Source organism: Pleurodeles waltl, chromosome 12, assembly GCF_031143425.1.
Source record: "Pleurodeles waltl isolate 20211129_DDA chromosome 12, aPleWal1.hap1.20221129, whole genome shotgun sequence".
NCBI lineage: Eukaryota > Metazoa > Chordata > Amphibia > Caudata > Salamandridae > Pleurodeles > Pleurodeles waltl.
Window position 1 is genome coordinate 283,620,367 of NC_090451.1, and position 17,489 is coordinate 283,637,855.

The 17,489-nt window shown below is 45.4% G+C and overlaps 1 protein-coding gene across 3 annotated transcripts in view; it reads right to left on the bottom strand.

Annotated features, from left to right (window-relative positions):
* The window catches only part of DUS2 (dihydrouridine synthase 2), a 403,339-nt gene that overhangs the window by 21,647 nt on the left and 364,203 nt on the right, over positions 1 to 17,489 (bottom strand). For all 3 annotated transcript variants that reach the window (XM_069216243.1, XM_069216241.1, XM_069216242.1), the window contains 2 exons: positions 11,608 to 11,751; positions 8,344 to 8,431 (listed from right to left, as the gene is read on the bottom strand). In XM_069216243.1, the coding sequence (XP_069072344.1) occupies positions 8,344 to 8,431; positions 11,608 to 11,751 (232 nt within the window). The remainder of the gene's footprint in view (positions 1 to 8,343; positions 8,432 to 11,607; positions 11,752 to 17,489) is intronic.

A 17,489-nucleotide genomic window follows, 5' to 3' on the forward strand; every position in this document is an offset into this window, starting at 1 on the left:
GGGGAGAACTGCTCCAACAGCTCATAACAGTCTCCTTTCTGATTTAGAGTCAGGGAGTCAGACAGAATGACCCCGCTTACTGACCCATCACCTTCTTGTGCAGAGAGGAGGTCGGGGAGAGGTTCACTCTCCTCTTCCGTTCCTTCATCTGTGACCAGAAGCATGTTGATCTCCGACCTCTCACAATGAGCTTTTAGTCGGTTCACATGGAGCACCCTTAGGGGATTCCTAGGGGTTTTGAGGTCCACTAGGTAAGTGGCCTCCCCTTTCCGCTCCTTTATTTCAAATGGGCCAGACCAGCGGTCCTGGAGAGCTCTGGGCTCTACTGGCTCCATTACCCACACTTTGTCTCCAGGTTGAAACTCTACCAGGGTGGCCTTCTGGTCATACCATTGTTTCATCACCTCTTGACTGGCCTCAAGGTTATCTTGGGCTTCTTTCCAGAAGCGGGTCATCTGGTTGCGGAGGGCCAACATATAGCTGACCACATCCTGAGGGGGTGTCTTTGGAGCTTTCTCCAATCCCTCCTGGACAATGCTTAAGGGTCCCCTGACAGGGTACCCATAGAGAAGTTCAAAGGGACTGAACCCTACCCCTCTCTCGGGGACCTCTCTGTAAGCAAAGAGAAGGCATGGTAAGAGGACGTCCCACTTACGCCTCATGGCCTCAGGAAGGCCACCAATCATGCCTTTCAGGGTCTTGTTGAATCTCTCCACAAGACCGTTCGTCTGGGGGTGATAGGGTGTGGTGAACTTGTAGGTTACCCCACACGCATCCCACAGAGACTTCATGTATGCAGACATGAAGTTAGTGCCTCTGTCAGACACTATTTCCTTGGGGAATCCCACACGGGTAAATATCCCCATCAGGGTTCTGGCCACCACCGGTGCAGTTACTGTCCTTAGAGGGATTGCCTCTGGGTAACGGGTGGCATGGTCCACCAAAACCAGGATGAACCTGTTGCCTAAGGCAGTTTTGGGGTCCAAGGGACCAACAATGTCGATGCCCACCCTTTCAAAGGGGGTGCCAACGACAGGAAGTGGAATCAGGGGGGTTTTAATCCTTTTTCCTGCTTTACCACTGGCCTGGCAGGTAGGACAGGATCTGCAGAATTTGTCTGAGTGTGTCCTCATTTTGGGCCAATAAAAGTGGGTGACAAGCCTGTTAAAGGTCTTGCCCTGCCCCAAATGTCCTGCCAGGGGAATGTCGTGAGCCAGACCCAGTAGGAAGGTTCGGTAACATTGGGGGACCACCAGCATACGTGCTGCCCCAAAGCCCGGAACCTTAGGCTCACTGTAGAGGAGATCATTCTCCCAATATAGGTGGTGATCGCCAGAGGCGTCGCCGGCTGCCTGTTTTGAGGCTTGTTTCCTCAAACCTTCTAGAGTGGGACATTCTTTCTGCGCCTTGCAGAATTCCTCCCTGGTGGGTCCACCCTCAACTTGCCAGCCAGCAAGCTCAGGTAAGTCACCTAGGGCGGCGATGTCTTCCCCAGTTGGCTCGGAAGCCTCCTCCTCAGGAGCCCCGTCAGCCACTGTGGGAACAGCGGGGGCCGGTTTCCCGCACCCCTGGTCCCTCCTCCTGGCAGCTCTCTGGGCCATCGTTCCAGGCTCCAGATGCCCTTGACTTCCCTCTCGGTCAGCCATGGACCGTGTGGTCATGCAGACCCACTCAGGTAACCCTAACATCTCCAGGTGAGACCTGAGCTCCACTTCTTTCCAGGCAGTGTGCTCAAGGTCATTGCCTAACAGACAATCTACAGGCATGGCAGGACTCACAGCTACTTTCAGAGTACCAGAGACCCCCCCCCACTCAAAGGGAACCAGAGCCACCGGTAGGTGACTCTCGCGATTGTCAGCGACTCTGACCTGGTGGAATGCATTAGGTACTATCTGCTCTGCTGACACCAGCTGACTCTTGATAGTAGTCATACTGGCTCCTGTGTCACGCAGAGCCTCCACCCTCTGCCCATCAATGGTGACCCACTGCCGGTACTTGGAAGTATTTCTGGGCATGTGGGCCTTGGGCACCATTTCTCCTTCTCCCAGGGACACTAGGGAAATCTCTACCTGCTCCCCAAAGCTAGTTGGGTCCATCTCCCCCCCGAGTGCTACACTAGTCAACCCAGGTGCCTGTCCGGTAGTGGACGGTGCCCTCTTGGGGCACTGTGGATCACCTTTGTAGTGACCATATTGGTAACACTCCATGCATTTGGGGCTAGATTTTCCTGACCTGTCAAATGTCCCTGGCTTTTTCCCAAATTTGGAAAAGGAAGGGTTACCACCCCCTCCCTGGGAATTCTTTTGGGGGCCTTTAGAGAGTTCCTTATCTGTAAGTTTATCTCCCCCCTCTTTCTTCTGTTGGGAACCCTGACCACCTTTGTGGGAGTCCCCCCCAGGTACCTTTTTGGACACTCTGGTGCTAACCCAGAGGTCCGCCTCCTCAGCAAGCTTCCTGGGATCAGTCAGCTTACTATCCACTAGGTGCTGGCGCAAATCTGTATAAGTAACATTAAGCATATGCTCTCTCAGGATCAAGTCATATAAACCTTTATAATCTGCTACTTTGTTGCCCCGCACCCATCCATTCAGTGCCTTACTAGAGAAATCAAAGAAATCTACCCATGTTTGTGTGGTTTGTTTGGTGCTGTCCCTGAACCTCTGACGGTATCCCTCAGGGGTCAGCCCAAACTTGGCAAGTAAAGTGGCTTTCTGGAGTGGGTATGTGTTTTGATCCGGTGGATCCAATGTGAGAAGTGTGTCCCTCCCCAATGGCGGCACATAACCCCACATAGCTACCCCCCATTGCCCTTCAGGAACCTCATGAGCCCTTAGTGCAACTTCATAAGCAGCTAACCATTTATCTATGTCATCTCCCACCACAAAACTGGGCACCACATTTTTGGGTATACGAACCTTCTTTTCTCCAGCAGGTCCTGTCTGTATGCTGCCACCATTATTGCTGGATTCAGACTGTCTTGCCTTGATCTCCAGCTCCTTGAGACTCAGTTCATGAGCTAACAATAGTTTCTTTTCAGCCAAAGCTCTTTCAGCTTCCACTTGTTTGGCTGCTCTTTCAGCTTCTGCTTGTTTGGCTGCCCTTTCAGCTTCTGCTTGAATCTGTTTGGCTGTCCTTTCAGCTTCAATCTGTTTGGCTGCTCTTTCAGCCTCAGCTTGTTTGGCTTCTCTTTCTGCCCTCCTCTCCTCCTGTTGTGCCTCAATTTTCAGTTTTGCCATTTGCAATTGGAACTCCCTTTCCTCTCTCCTTTCCTCTGCGGTCAGGCTTTGCATGGAGACACTGCTCCCTGGTCTGGAAGGGTGCACAATTGCAGTGGTAACACCATCCATAGATAGTGAAAATCCTTCTGAGGGGCCATTTTCTGGCTCCTCTTCCTCCTCATCCTCTAAATGGGCTTCTGCCCAGGCCCTCAGCGCCACTTGAAAGTCCTCCTTTCTGGAGGCCCCTTGGGTGGGTACCCTTAATGCCCTGCAGAATCCTCTTAGTTGTTTGACCGTGTATGTATCCAACTGGACTAGGTCAAAGTCCCCTGTCTGAGACCCAGTCAGAGACATGTTGAGTGAGGATTTAGTTTTTGAAAATTGTCAGGAAAAAACGGATTTTCAAAAAGAGATAAAAACCAAGTTGACCTTCAACTGTGGGTAGGTAGTGAAATACTTAGCTACTGTATGTCACTGCACAAATACAAGTCCTATCCCACCGCTGCCACCAATGTTAGAAATGGGGTTTTTGGTTGGCAGTCAGGTTACCCTCTGTCCAAGCAAAAGCCCTCACTCTAGTCAGGGTAAGTCACACACTATCCAAGATTATCCTGTGCCCACCCTCTGGTAGCTTGGCACGAGCAGTCAGGCTTAACTTAGAAGGCAATGTGTAAAGTATTTGTGCAATAAGTCATACAATACCACCATATAACACCACAAAAATACACCACACAGTGTTTAGAAAAATATATAATATTTATCAGGATAATTGTAGGTCAAAAAGAATAAAGATGCAATGGAAAATTGTAGAACTATCACAGGAAAGTGATATAAAGTGTCTTAAGTCTTTAGGATGCAATACAGTGTCTTTCAAGCACAAAGTACCTGGTTTCTGGTGGAAAATCTCCTCAGAGGGCCACAGGAAAAGGGATGCGTGGAAAAAGGGGGTGTGCGTCGATTTCTCCTCAGCACACAAAGACTTGCGTCGTTCTTTTCCACGCGGGGAAGTCGGGCATCGTTTTCCGGCGCGCAGACAGTCTCTTTTTGTGGATCGCGGGGATTACCAGATGTCCCGGGTCTGTGCGTGGATTCTCCTGCTTGTTTTCCGGCTGCGCGTCGTTCTGCGGGGCTGCGCGTCGAAGTTTCGATCTCACGGTAGGCGTTGCGTCGATTTCTCCTTGGAAGTCGGGCGGCGTTGTCCTTGCGAGGCCGTGCGTCGAAAGTTTGGTCTCACGGCAGGCGTCGCGTCGATTTCTCCTTGGAAGTCAGGCGGCGTTGTCCTTGCGAGGCCGTGCGTCAAAGTTTCGCACTCACGGTAGGCGTCGCGTCGATTTCTCCTGGAAAGTCGGGCGGCTTTGTCCTTGCGAGGTTGTGCGTCGAAGTCTCGATCGTCCCGAGGGCGTCGCGTCGATCAGCGTCGGTGTGCGGCGTTTTTCTCGCCGCGAAACAAGCTGTGCGTCGAAATTTTCGGCGCACGGAGCGTCCAAGTGAAAGGAAGAAGTCTTTTTGGTCCTGAGACTTCAAGGAACAGGAGGCAAGCTCTATCCAAGCCCTTGGAGAGCACTTTCACAGCCAGACAAGAGTTCAGCAAGGCAGCAGGGCAACAGCAAGACAGCAGTCCTTTGTAGAAAGCAGACAGGTGAGTCCTTTGAGCAGCCAGGCAGTTCTTCTTGGCAGGATGTAGTTTCTGGTTCCGGTTTCTTCTCCAGCAAGTGTCTGATGAGGTAGGGCAGAGGCCCTGTTTTATACCCAAATGTGCCTTTGAAGTGGGGGAGACTTCAAAGAGTGGCTAAGAAGTGCACCAGGTCCCCTTTCAGTTCAATCCTGTCTGCCAGGGTCCCAGTAGGGGGTGTGGCAGTCCTTTGAGTGAGGGTAGGCCCTCCACCCTCCCAGCCCAGGAAGACCCATTCAAAATGCAGATGTATGCAAGTGAGGCTGAGTACCCTGTGTTTGGGGTGTGTCTGAGTGAATGCACAAGGAGCTGTCAACTAAACCTAGTCAGACGTGGATTGTAAGGCACAGAAGGATTTAAGTGCAAAGAAATGCTCACTTTCTAAAAGTGGCATTTCTAGAATAGTAATATTAAATCCGACTTCACCAGTCAGTAGGATTTTGTATTACCATTCTGGCCATACTAAATATGACCTCCCTGCTCCTTTCAGATCAGCAGCTGCCACTTCAACAGTGTATGAGGGCAGCCCCAATGTTAGCCTATGAAGGGAGCAGGCCTCACAGCAGTGCAAAAACGAATTGAGGGTTTTTTACACTACCAGGACATATAACTACACAGGTACATGTCCTGCCTTTTACCTACACAGCACCCTGCTCTAGGGGATACCCAGGGCACACATTAAGGGTGACTCATATGTAGAAAAAGGGGAGCTCTATGCTTGGCAGGTACTTTTAAATGCCAAGTCGAGGTGGCAGTGAAACTGCCCACACAGGCCTAGCAATGGTAGGCCTGAGACAAGGAAAAGGGGCTACTTAAGTGGGTGGCACAATCCGTGCTGCAGGTCCACTAGTAGCATTTAATCTATAGGCCCTAGGCACCTGGAGTGCACATTACTGGGGACTTATAAGTAGATTAAATAGTCCAATCAGGTATGATCCAAAGTTACCATGTTTACAGAGAGAGAGCATATGCACTTTAGCACTGGTTAGCAGTGGTAAAGTGTGCAGAGTCTAAAAACCAGCAAAAACAGTATCCACAAAGTGGAGGGAGGCAGGCAAAAAGTTAGGGGTGACTACCCTAAGGCTGTCAGGTCTAACAAATATATTTTAAATATTGAGTACTGAATAACTATTGACAATCAAATGCTTAATTTGTTTCTCCAGGCAACTAGTATCTATTTATATTCCAAGTAAGAACTGGAGTGAAACTGGATGAACACATTAAGAAATTGATCAATTAACTCAATTTATGAGGTGCTTCCCTGCAACCTTTACTTGACAGTACTAAAATACCTCTTCTGACATAATCTTGGCTGTTGGATATGATGAAACAAACCATTCTGTACTGGTTGTGGGGGTGTCTGACACTATGGTCAACCCCTCAAGAAGGTTATGGTTCCACAAAAACAGAAATGCTTTGTTCCCTTTTCAACTAAGTCTAGTGCCTCGTTTAAAAGGCCTAGCAGAGCTGTTCTCATGCCATACATTTACTTGGAAAACGGTGCATGGGGAGTCAAAAAAGGCTGTAACTGTGACATCACTAATTTTACCGTAACTTTGTTAGGTATGGGGACACTGGGAATAGGCCGGTTGTTGTTGGATCCAGGGGGAGTTCTAACACAGTTTTTTATTTTGTGTGTCACCACCTGGTGTTTGAGTTTGAGCTCAGAGGGGGCTACAACTTCTGAGACTGATTTATTGCCCAGAACCTGAAAACTGGTGAAAAGAAGCCTACATATTCCTTAAATAATTATGCTGGAACTGAGATAAGAGGGGATTTTGTGGATTTAAATTGGATCAATAGTCCCGGAACCTAGTGAAACATAGTCCAATGAGAAGGAAGAACAGTTGTAAGATTGGGAGCATATTTTGTAAAGAAACTTTGTTTAGCAGTCATGGACAAACTTTAAGTGAAGTAGCTGTGAACTGCCTTCTATGAACTATAACAGGCAAGCCATTTTAATTTTCACTTAGTGTATTAAGGAACACTTCTGCTGACAATGTGGCTTTCTTTGTGATGATGCTCTCATATGTTTTTACTGCGCACACCTTCGTTCTTCAACTAATAATGCAGGTGAAAAATCCTTTCCAATTGCCCCTTAAAAAGCTGCTGTCTTATATCTAGCCTTTTCCTAGTGTGAACTACATTACTCTTATGAACTATTACTCTTGTGCCAATGTTATGTTATTTCGGGGACTACTAACAAATTGTTTGTTAAGCACTACTTACATTAAAATGAATTGCACTAGTGCAATTTTGCCCTGTAAAGTTAGTTGCCATTCCTTCCATTACAAAATCATACGTTCATCTGTCGAGTATATTATTATTTCGAGCAGCAAACTCCAAATGACCTTGTCAGGTGGTCCAATCTGCCCTTCGCAGACTGAGATCAACAAAGACGAAAATAATTTCATAACAGATTCTGATCTGACAGGTCAAAGTACAAAGTTCCTGTATTTACAGAAGTGACTGACTTGGGGCCAGAAGTACAAAGCTTTTTTTATCTTTGCAAACGGGCCGGTTGGAAAGCCCTATTTGCGAATCGGTAAGCCATTGGGTTTGCTATTTGGTATTAGGTCAGGGTGTGTTTAGGGCATCCCTTCCTAGTACCGAATTGCAGTGATAGTGTGAGTGTTTTGTAACCAAAATGCAGTCGCAGAGCATTCACATTTTACTGTCTACTTCAAGTAGGTGTAAACCCATGTGCAATTGGGAAGGGGTCCCTAATGTTTGTTAAACACTTATTAAGAGCAGGCAGTGGTCTCACGGACAACTGTCTACTCTTAAAAAATGAAAAGAAAACTTTTTATATATTTTTTTAAACACATCCAGCTTTCCTTTATTGAAAACTGGATGCATTAAAAAATAAGATTGCTTTATTTAAAAGTAATCACAGACATGGTGGTCTGCTGACCCCAGCAGGCCACCTTCCCTGTGATTTTAGCGACTTCCAATGGGTCGTAAACTAAGACCTACTTCATTAATATTCACGAGGTAGGTCTATTTGTGAACCACTGGGAATCGCAAAAAGTGCAATACACCCACCCATTTGTACAGGGGTATTAGCGATTACCAAATAGGAAAACGTAAAAACTCACTATTTGGTAATCACATACAATTACCTATGCACCGCTGGACATAAGAACATTATTTATAGTTTGGCAGTCAGGGCACTCCACCTCAAAGTGGCAGAAACCCTGTCTGCCGTATTACAAGTGCAGAATAGTCAATGGTACTTGTAATGCAGCTCACAGGACATTTGCCACAATTGTAATGGTGCCTTGTCCAGCAAACTCCAAATGAGGCCACAAGGCTTTTCAGCTTTTCACTCTCCCAGTAACCAGGACACCTGTATTGTAGTTATAGAGCTAAAGATCTGATGGCAGATTAAATGGAGTCAGAATGCTGAAACAAAGGTCTATGATCATGTGTGGAGGAATGAAAAAGACTTACAGTTTCATAGACAGGCTGCGGATGCTGCTCTTTCCTACACCACTCCAGCAGGTACATCTTTGGTGTCATTTGTGGTATATACTCCAGCCTGCATAAAGGAAGCACACAATTTCTGATGAAGTGGTGTTGTTAGCTAAAGATGTGAGCAACACCAAGAAACAAATTGTGTGAGTTGAGTTTTGGAGCACACAAAATTAAGATAAACCGAGTCAAGTTGAGTTTGAGAAAATCTACAGTCACAATGAAGACCATAAGGAAAACAAATGGAAATTGCCTTGATATGTGTCTGGAGTTTTCAGCAAAAAGTTAGATGGAAGACAAACAAAAAGTCAGTTCGAGGACAAACAACTGACGCTGTAAGGGCAGGCTATTCCAAATGATTGCTTTTTGGCATTGGCTAATGAAAGCTCTCCTAAAAAACACACCAGCCTGAATTTGATTGTATTAAGAAGACCTGTATCTACCTGTTACGACATATCATTATTAGAGAGCTATTTGGCTTGGTTTTGGTGAAAAGATCTCTAACGTAGTTCAAGAGCCACTCTATTCTCAGTTGGCCAAATCTGCCATATAGTGACTATCACGACTGGGATATTCAGTTCAGCTTTGCTGAGGGTATTAAATGCACTACTCAGACGATTTAGAGGACAGGTGAGGAGACACAAGAAATTGGAGCTCTCGTCGGAGCAGAAACAGGGCAAACAAAGTCTGGGCCTCAAATAGCCATCCATGTATGTCAAACATAAGTCAGGAACCCGGAAACAAGTGCCAACACAAATTGTCAGGAATGGCTGAAAAATCTGAAAACAAAACATCACATAAGCGCCTAAGATCAGTGTGTACATCTGACATCCTCTGATGGCATTAGTCAAAGTAAACAGATAAAACTAAAGTGAGGGAGCAGTGGGATGCCGGTGCTAAAATAACCGTGGAGAAGAAGGTTGGGCAGTGCACGGTCCACTAGGACTTTGATAAACAGAGATGAAAACATGCAGAGCTAGATGGAGACGAGGGTTGGTTTGTGTGGATCCCAAGACAGGAAGAAATGCCATTAGGTAGTAGTGAGTGAGGAGAACTATCAGGCAAATAGTATCAAGGAGAAAAAAAAACAGAAGGGGAGAGCAGGCGTTCGACATTCAAGCAACCTTGCCCGAGAAGAGGTCTTGAGGTGCAAGGGCAGGACAAAGTGAGTGACTGATAAAAGCTACCCAATGAGAGCCGGGCACATCTAGGTCTGGCCATAAGAGGTGAAATGCATATGCATTTTTTTGCCAGGGTGAAGGGTACGGAGGAGAGGATCCCTGTCATGGTGTGCTGAGAGGGGCCTATGAGAACACAACAGGAGCCTGCAGAAGAAAAACAAGGAATGCCCCAAGCTGGATAAACGGCACTCAGTGATTCAAAGCTCTGAATGTGAGACGGATTGTAGGATATGGGCATTTTTGTGAAGGGCGGAGAAGTGAATTTAGCAACAAAGAAATCTATTTGGTTAGTTTAAAGCAAGAAGGATGATGCATTGTAAAAAGTAAAAGGCCACCCGCCAGGGCCTTTAGGAGCCAGAAGAGAAACATGGAGAGTTACTCCTTCCTTCTATATACAGACAGAAAAGGTATGTCTGTATTGAATTCAAATGTCCACTGCTATAGTCATGATAGCAGCGCTTGGAGAGGAGAAAAGTATTGATCATTGAACGTTCTCACATGGCTTGGAAAGCTGTGCTGCCCTGTCCCTGCTCAACTTACTCTGTCCTTGTATCGGATTTATGCCCTGCACGCGCTGATTTGACTGGTCTTCATGATATTGGTTACAATCAACATCACGGCTAACCGAACTGCTATTAGGTGATGTCAACGAGTGCTTACTTTGAGCCAATGGTTGCAGGTGAGGCCAAATGGCACTTATTTTTGGGGACCAGCATTTATTGTAAATCACCAGACTTTCACACAGAACAAGCGACAAAAAAAAAAAAAAAGGGGGGGGGGAAGAGAGCTGAAAAACTGTCACAAAGGGTCAAAGTAGAGGTGAAAAAGAACGTGCAAGAGTGAGCTAAAGATTCAAGGGGGTCCGGTAGTGGATGAAAGTGACTTCAGGTGGAATCGAGCCTATGCAGCCTTGTTATTCAGCAGTTCCTACATTCATCAGCGCTGGCTACAGGCTTCCGAGCTAATCTTGGAGCACTGGCACTTACTGCTTCACAAATGAAGCACTGGGCCTGACCAAACTGTACTACACCCATTGTCAAGGGTGACTTCTGCCCCCTCATCCAAAACTAAAGACTGAAGACTGGTGGCAGTTGATAGTCACTTAGGGGCACTGAAATGTACACCAAGTGAGTTGGATGCTACATGTGTTGGGTGACTGAGTGATCGTGTGCTGGACAAATGTTATTCGATAGCCATCAAAGTGTGTGTTTGCACAAAACGGTGGCTCCCCTTGAAGTGTCCTTGACTTTGTTAAACTGAAAACCTGGCTGCTGCTGCACTTGGAGATCAGTCTCTAAGAAACCTACATACGAATACGCTGGCAGAACGTACATGAAACTTTAACTCATCATCCTTTCCCCCTTTGTATTGCATTGGGTGTCGCCTAAAAAAACACAACCCGATTGATACTGGCATTTCCCCACTCTGCACAAACTATGGAGCCTAACTCGATTGGATCAATGTAAGAACCCTCCCGACGACCTAAGGAGAAAATAATAATTTTGCTTTAAAGAACTCTCAGCCACGGGGTGCATGCCTCATAGAGTTCCTTCCCGTTCCATTGAAGAACAGGGTGTTTCACCCTGAGAGATGCACAGGAGCACTTTGTTGGAAAAGGAATAGGGTAGTGTGTGGGGATAGGGTTACTCTTTAAAAATACCTGCCTGGTAGCCCTAATGTTTTAATCTGGGCACTAGCCAGTACAATTAAAAACGGGAATGTTAGGAAGTCCCGTGGCTCTAGTTACCACTACTGCCAGTGTAGTAAGGCATTCCCTGCTACACCAACATCATAACTGTTCCAAGAGATGCGTTGGCAGGCAGAGGACAAAACACTTTTTTCTGCAACTTTAGGCAATGTTTCTCGGCCACCTCTGTTGCAGTCCACATGCAGCATGAACAACTTACAAATGTATTATACATAATGAGTATAAAAATAAAAAAATGTATTGCTCACTTAAATACAATACAAATTTCAATATTTGATTCAGGTTAAAAAATACTTGCCTGATTGGCACTGAATTTTTCTAGATGTTAGTGAATAACATTTCATGCAATCTTACCTGTCAAATTTAACTGCCAAGTGTACAATATCTGGGTCAAGATCTTGTTTTTCATCTTCCTGCTTTTGAGCCGCCAGCGCTTCCTTCCGGGACTGCAGCATTGTTGTCATGTCCTCATAGAAACTTTCCAATTCAAACGCTGCGCTGTTGATGAAAGATCTATTTTGATTATAACAGTGTCCATTGAAAGCTCACCACCCAGGAACCAAGCATCAATTTTCAGTTGTATGTAATGAATTCTAAAAGGCTAGAGTATCTTGCTATTAGCTGTGCTTTCCTAGGGCAGGACTGGGAAAACGGAGCAGCCCTGGCAAATTTTGTCAGACCAGCCTCCATATGGTGCATAACCAGGGAGCCTGACCACTTCAAAGGGGTTTGGGGGTTCTGCCCCCCCCAAACAAATTGGGGAAAAATGGCAAAAACTGTGGATTCTACAATACATTTTTCATCATATACTCAACTGTATTAATTTTTAAAACATAGTAAATGATGACCTGACAGTACACCAGGAAATGGCAATCTTTATTCAGACTCTTCAATGGTTCCCTCATCATAACCCTCTGACAGTGCCTCTCATCTCTCAAAAGCCCTTATCCCTATCACATATTTTATTTGTCTTATAGTGCTGGACAACTTTACATCACACATATACAGAGACAATTAATCTTACATGTGTAAATCAGTGTACAGAAAATGTTATACACAACAAAGGGGACTACAAGGTGTAGGATCCACATGTCATCCATACTGGTAGGCGTTTTTTCAGCGAGCTTGGTCTAGGAAAGCAAACTCAGGATTCACAATGTAAAACAGTGGTGAGGGCTCACACTATTAATAACAATTTATTTCTACCCAATCAAATCCTTTTTAGCAAAATTAGGATACTCAAGGGCTGGGGGAAAAATAGAACTTTCTAACCTATACTATACAAGCAACTCTTTTATGACAGTTCATACCTCACTGTGCTAGATTATGATTGTAACTTGTGAACTGCATGGTAGCAAAAGGATCTCTGTGAAAAAAGCAGTATCGCAATGAGTACTGCATTTAAAATACTGTTCTGTGATCTGCATGGTACATGATCTTTGTAGCAGGCATATTAACCGTCAGTGCTACCTCATGCTAGTCAAAACTGCCACTAGACAAAATTCCGATCTCACTCAAGCAGATACATTAATCACCAGAGTTATTTTGGCACTTTCATTGTTGCCTGAAAACTGTTGGCAATACAAGTAACCTTGCAGTGCTTTTAAAACTGCTGCAGTGCTACAAAACCGGCTCCCCAGTAACAAAAGTGGCCCTCACCCTTCCAGTCTACAAGGGAAATGCCCCAATGTCCGGTATGGCCAGCCAGGCCTTGTGCTTTACCACCAGCTTCAGGCAATACCAGCAAAACATGGATAAATAAAGGAATTAGTTACCAAACACTTTAGTACATTTCCGGGGGCACGTATTTCCTAAGTAACACCCGTGAACCATTCTGAAATCCTCCACTCCGACAGCCTGCACAGTTTCCAGTGCTAATTTCTCATCCCCGATTTACATGTATATGAACATCCACAATATAACGTATTTTCACAGTCTTAACAGTCACTTTCTTATACAAAAAAACAGGCATTCAGTCGCAAGCAGAGCTTAAGTTAAGTCAGTGGTTGCAGATGGGGGCTCACCACACTAATTTTGGAGGGCCGACATGTATTGTTCCTCCTCCGACTTTGCTTCGGAGACAGAGTGAGAAAAACAAGCACTGGCATAGCCAATAGGTCTCACCTTTGGGATCTTATAAGTATTTAGTCATGCAGTACATCATACTGGCAGATGAAACATACTATCGCTGACATTGTGCAATCACTGGTGACCTATGCAGAGTACCTCTTTACTCCTGAGTTGTGCAGGTACTCTCCCATAAATTTTTTGCAGCAGCGCTAAGAAGTGCCAGTACTCTTCCTTTCAAAATAAAGAAGTGTAGATACTCAGTACCAGACAAGACTACTCTTTTAAAACACTTCCTGTTTCTGACCCACAGTTTTCATCTTCGCAGTTCCAAATGTTAAGAGATGTATGGAACAACACCCAATGGGCCCGCCTGAATCCAGTTTAAGCTGGTAACATGACATACATCAAATTGCAACAAAATATTGGATAAGGCTTTCCAGTAGAATTGCCAAAAGACATTGTAAGACTGGAAGCCTGGGTTCTGCTTTATGTTTCGCCAAAGCAAAGCATACTTTAGATAAGGTGTCAGTAATGTTCTGGTTTCTGTTGGGCCCCACCCTTGGGTGAGCAGCACAGCCACCTCTAAATCCTTCTTCCATTAGCGCTTGAGAAGAAACTGTGTCAGAGGACAGAGAATGTGACGCAGAAACAAATAATAAAGCGACAGAAGAGAAAGGAAGATAAGACAGAAGGACAGCTGTAGATGGGGAGGTAGAGAGAGGAGGGGACAGATACACTGGGAGAGGCAGATAGAGACAAGGGAAGATGGGCACAGACAAGGCAAGACGGGTACAGAGAGACATAAAAGAAGAGTACAGAGAGGTTGGGGCGTGCTTAGAGTGAGAAAGAGCGAATAACCGACGGCCCAAGGGAGAGTTCATGATGAGTGAGAGGAAGACAGAGATACCGAGATAAGGGGGGAGAAAAGGTAGGTGTGGAGGGCGGGAGAGAGAGAGCGAGAGAGAGAGGAGGGGGGAAGAGACATAAAGGGGGAGAAAAAATAGGTGTGGAGGGAGCGAGAGAGAGAGAGACTGACTTACAAAGGAGGAGAAAATATATGTGTGAAGGGAGAGAGGGAGGAGAGAGAAAGAGATAGTTCTAGATGGATAGCATTTAGCCCCTCCATTTGTTTTTGTGTCTCTAAAACAGTATTGGGAAATGGGTGTTCTGTGCCTTTAATTAACTATCTCAGCGGCTGTGGGTGACTGACTGATTTTGTCCAGACAGAAGAGATGAGATCCCTCAACGGAGATGCTTGTATCACAGGGGCCGGTGATGACAAGGACACCCAGGGTCAGCATTCAAAGGGATGGTGCATGCCCACTTTCTATTTGTACTTTATGGAAGGAGACGGTACACTGTGACCCAGCACTTCTTATGAAAAGCAAACAGTGAACATGTAATGTCAATATCAACGCTCAGTAAATTATAGAGCGCTTTGCATAGCAATCAGACCATTTCGAAGCACCCTATGGGTTTTTGCAAGGAGATGTGGATGGTTGGAAATCTGTTTCTGCCAGGGCACTCGTGTAATTGAGGCTTGACAGAAATAGAGCTTCAATAGCACTAATATTGTAAAGTCAAACCATATAAGGATGGTCTGTCTAATGTGGCGTTAGGGAGATTCCTGAGCCGTTCAAGGAGGGTACATGTGACACTGGCACGAGATATAAGCCATAAAAGTAGGGATCACTGCGACATTTTATCTAACAGGAAATGTGAGCTGTACAAGAATTATTGTGAAATTCTGGCTGTGCGTGGAGTCACCCCCTTCATCCCCCACCCCCTTCTCCCCCTCCTCCACCCAGCCCTTTGCTTTACCAGCTACAGAGTGGGTAGGAGAACTAGTACTCAGGAAAACCAGGGAAGCCTTTCGTCAGAGGGAAATTGATAAGGGTCGGAACTATAGAAAAAAACAAGGGTCTGCAAGGTCTAGGACGCACAGTGGAAGGGATAGATAGATCCATGTCGCATTAGGGTTGCCAAGGCACAGGTTTCTTGTACATTACATTGAGTTTGGGCAGAATCCTGTAGTCTCTGCACAACGGTGCACTGTATTTATATGTGCACAATGTGTACATCTAATATGTTCTTAAGTGACTCAAGTTCCCCTCTGCCCACAGGTCGCGTTCTGTGGTCACTTTTGACAAACTCACCACTTCCATCCACGGATGAGTGGTGAGAAGCAGAAGGCACCACCGGCCTCATTGAGAACAACCAAGAGAACTTCCCAGACTGCCACCATCTCCAACACGCACCAGACAAAGAAGCCTAGGGAAGAGGATGTGACGTAACTGCCACTGCCGAGTTTGGAGCTGGGGAATACGGTTTGAGTCTTGGCGCCAGCTCAATATTCTGTGATTCTGGGCAAATCACTTCATCTCCCCTTGCTACCACAAATGAATGTGTTCTTGTGTAATGTAACCGGTGCTCATGTAAAGCGCTCCAATACCTTTATGTCGAGTTCACGCAACACAAAACTGCAAAAAAAAAAAAAAGAACTTGCAGACATCGCAAAGAAACAGCAAGATGCTTGAAAACACGGAAGAGAAAGAAACAACATACCACCATGAGCGTGTAGAGGCAAGGCAAAAGAAAAAAGTAGTGCACAGACACTAAGGTATATGGCCCATTGTGCAATTATCCATGCAACAGGGTCAGTCTCCAAGTCCGTAACAAAGCAGTCTCAAGGCAGGACAAACGTAAAGCTTTTATCTAAGAAACCAAAGGAATTTGAAATATCGGCCAAGGAACGAATGACAGTGATGGGCGTGGTGAAAGCCCACAGAATGTCAAGAGAGCAGTGCATGCCCCATGCTTAGGCTCGACCTAAAAATCAAAAGAGGAAGAGAAAGGTGGTAAACAGTAAAAAGAAAAGAAAGCAAGGATGAAAAGGAACCTGCAAGAGTGAGAAGAGTGAGCTAAGGGGGTAGAGAGTGTCTGACAGTGGATGAGAAAGGCAGGAGGTGCAATCAAGACTATCCAGCTTTGGTATTCAACACCACTGACTTTCAATAGAGACCGTCGCGGGCTTCTTGGCGTCAGCGCTTGTTCTTTTACAGATCAACCCCTGAAAGCAAGGCTCTTATAAGGCAGGTAATCAATAGAACTGAAAGCGTAATAAACATGAAGATGGTCAACCTGTCATAACCAATTTGCTTGAGTAAATAATTCTACCTGGGCGGCTAGGAGGGTTTAATGCAGAGGTCTTCAAACGGGGGGAGGAGTGGGCCCTCTTAGGGGGGCCTCAAGTGATCCCAGGGGGGCGCCACACTGGCCAAAAAAAGCATTATACAGATAACATGCCTTTGTTTTAGGCAGAAGCACGTTATTGCATTTTTAAAAAGGTAACAGTACTGAACTGCAATGTTTAAATAGGTCTAGAAATATTTAAACATTGCCATTTTTATAAAACAATTGTGAAAAATTCTGAGGGGGAGGGCCGATGATTTTTATTTTTCAATTGGTGGGGGGGCAGGGCATTAAAAAGTTTGGAGATCACTGGTCTAATGAAACAATGCTGACATCACTGATGTGCTAAAAATTCACACAGATATCCTTGCTGGAAGTGGGAGCATTTACTATCAGTAGGTCGCAGACACCAACCACAAAATTACGTTTCTAACAATAAACCTGTAACAAGGGATTCGATGTAGCCAGGAGGATTCTTCCATCAACTAAAAATGTAACTTTTAGATAACTTTAAGTAGGCAACTGGGACAAGGAGCAATATAAATATTATTTACTCTGCATAAGCAATCAATGATTTGACCTTCTGTTCACATTTAATCGTCTTCGAATCTATAAAAAGCTTCGCAGACCTACTCTATTTACAGTTCCCTGGTGCAAGTTACTAAATGTTTAGCTGGATTGTGGACTTTGGTGCGAGATGTTTTGATGTTTCCTCTTTTGCGCTAGGCAGATCTCAGCGTATGTTGTTAGGTGGACATTTTGAACGCTACAATTAAATGACAGCATGTCGCTTCTCACGCTTTATATTGGTAGATGTCACAAGACATTAACGCTGTCTCAGAGAAGCTTTTACCACATATAACGAGAAAAAGGGAGGGGCCAATAGCACGTCCAGTCAATCAGTAGCTACTAAAAGCGCAATTCTCATATTATCAAACAATATCAACGAACAGGTGGCTAATGCAACTGCCATT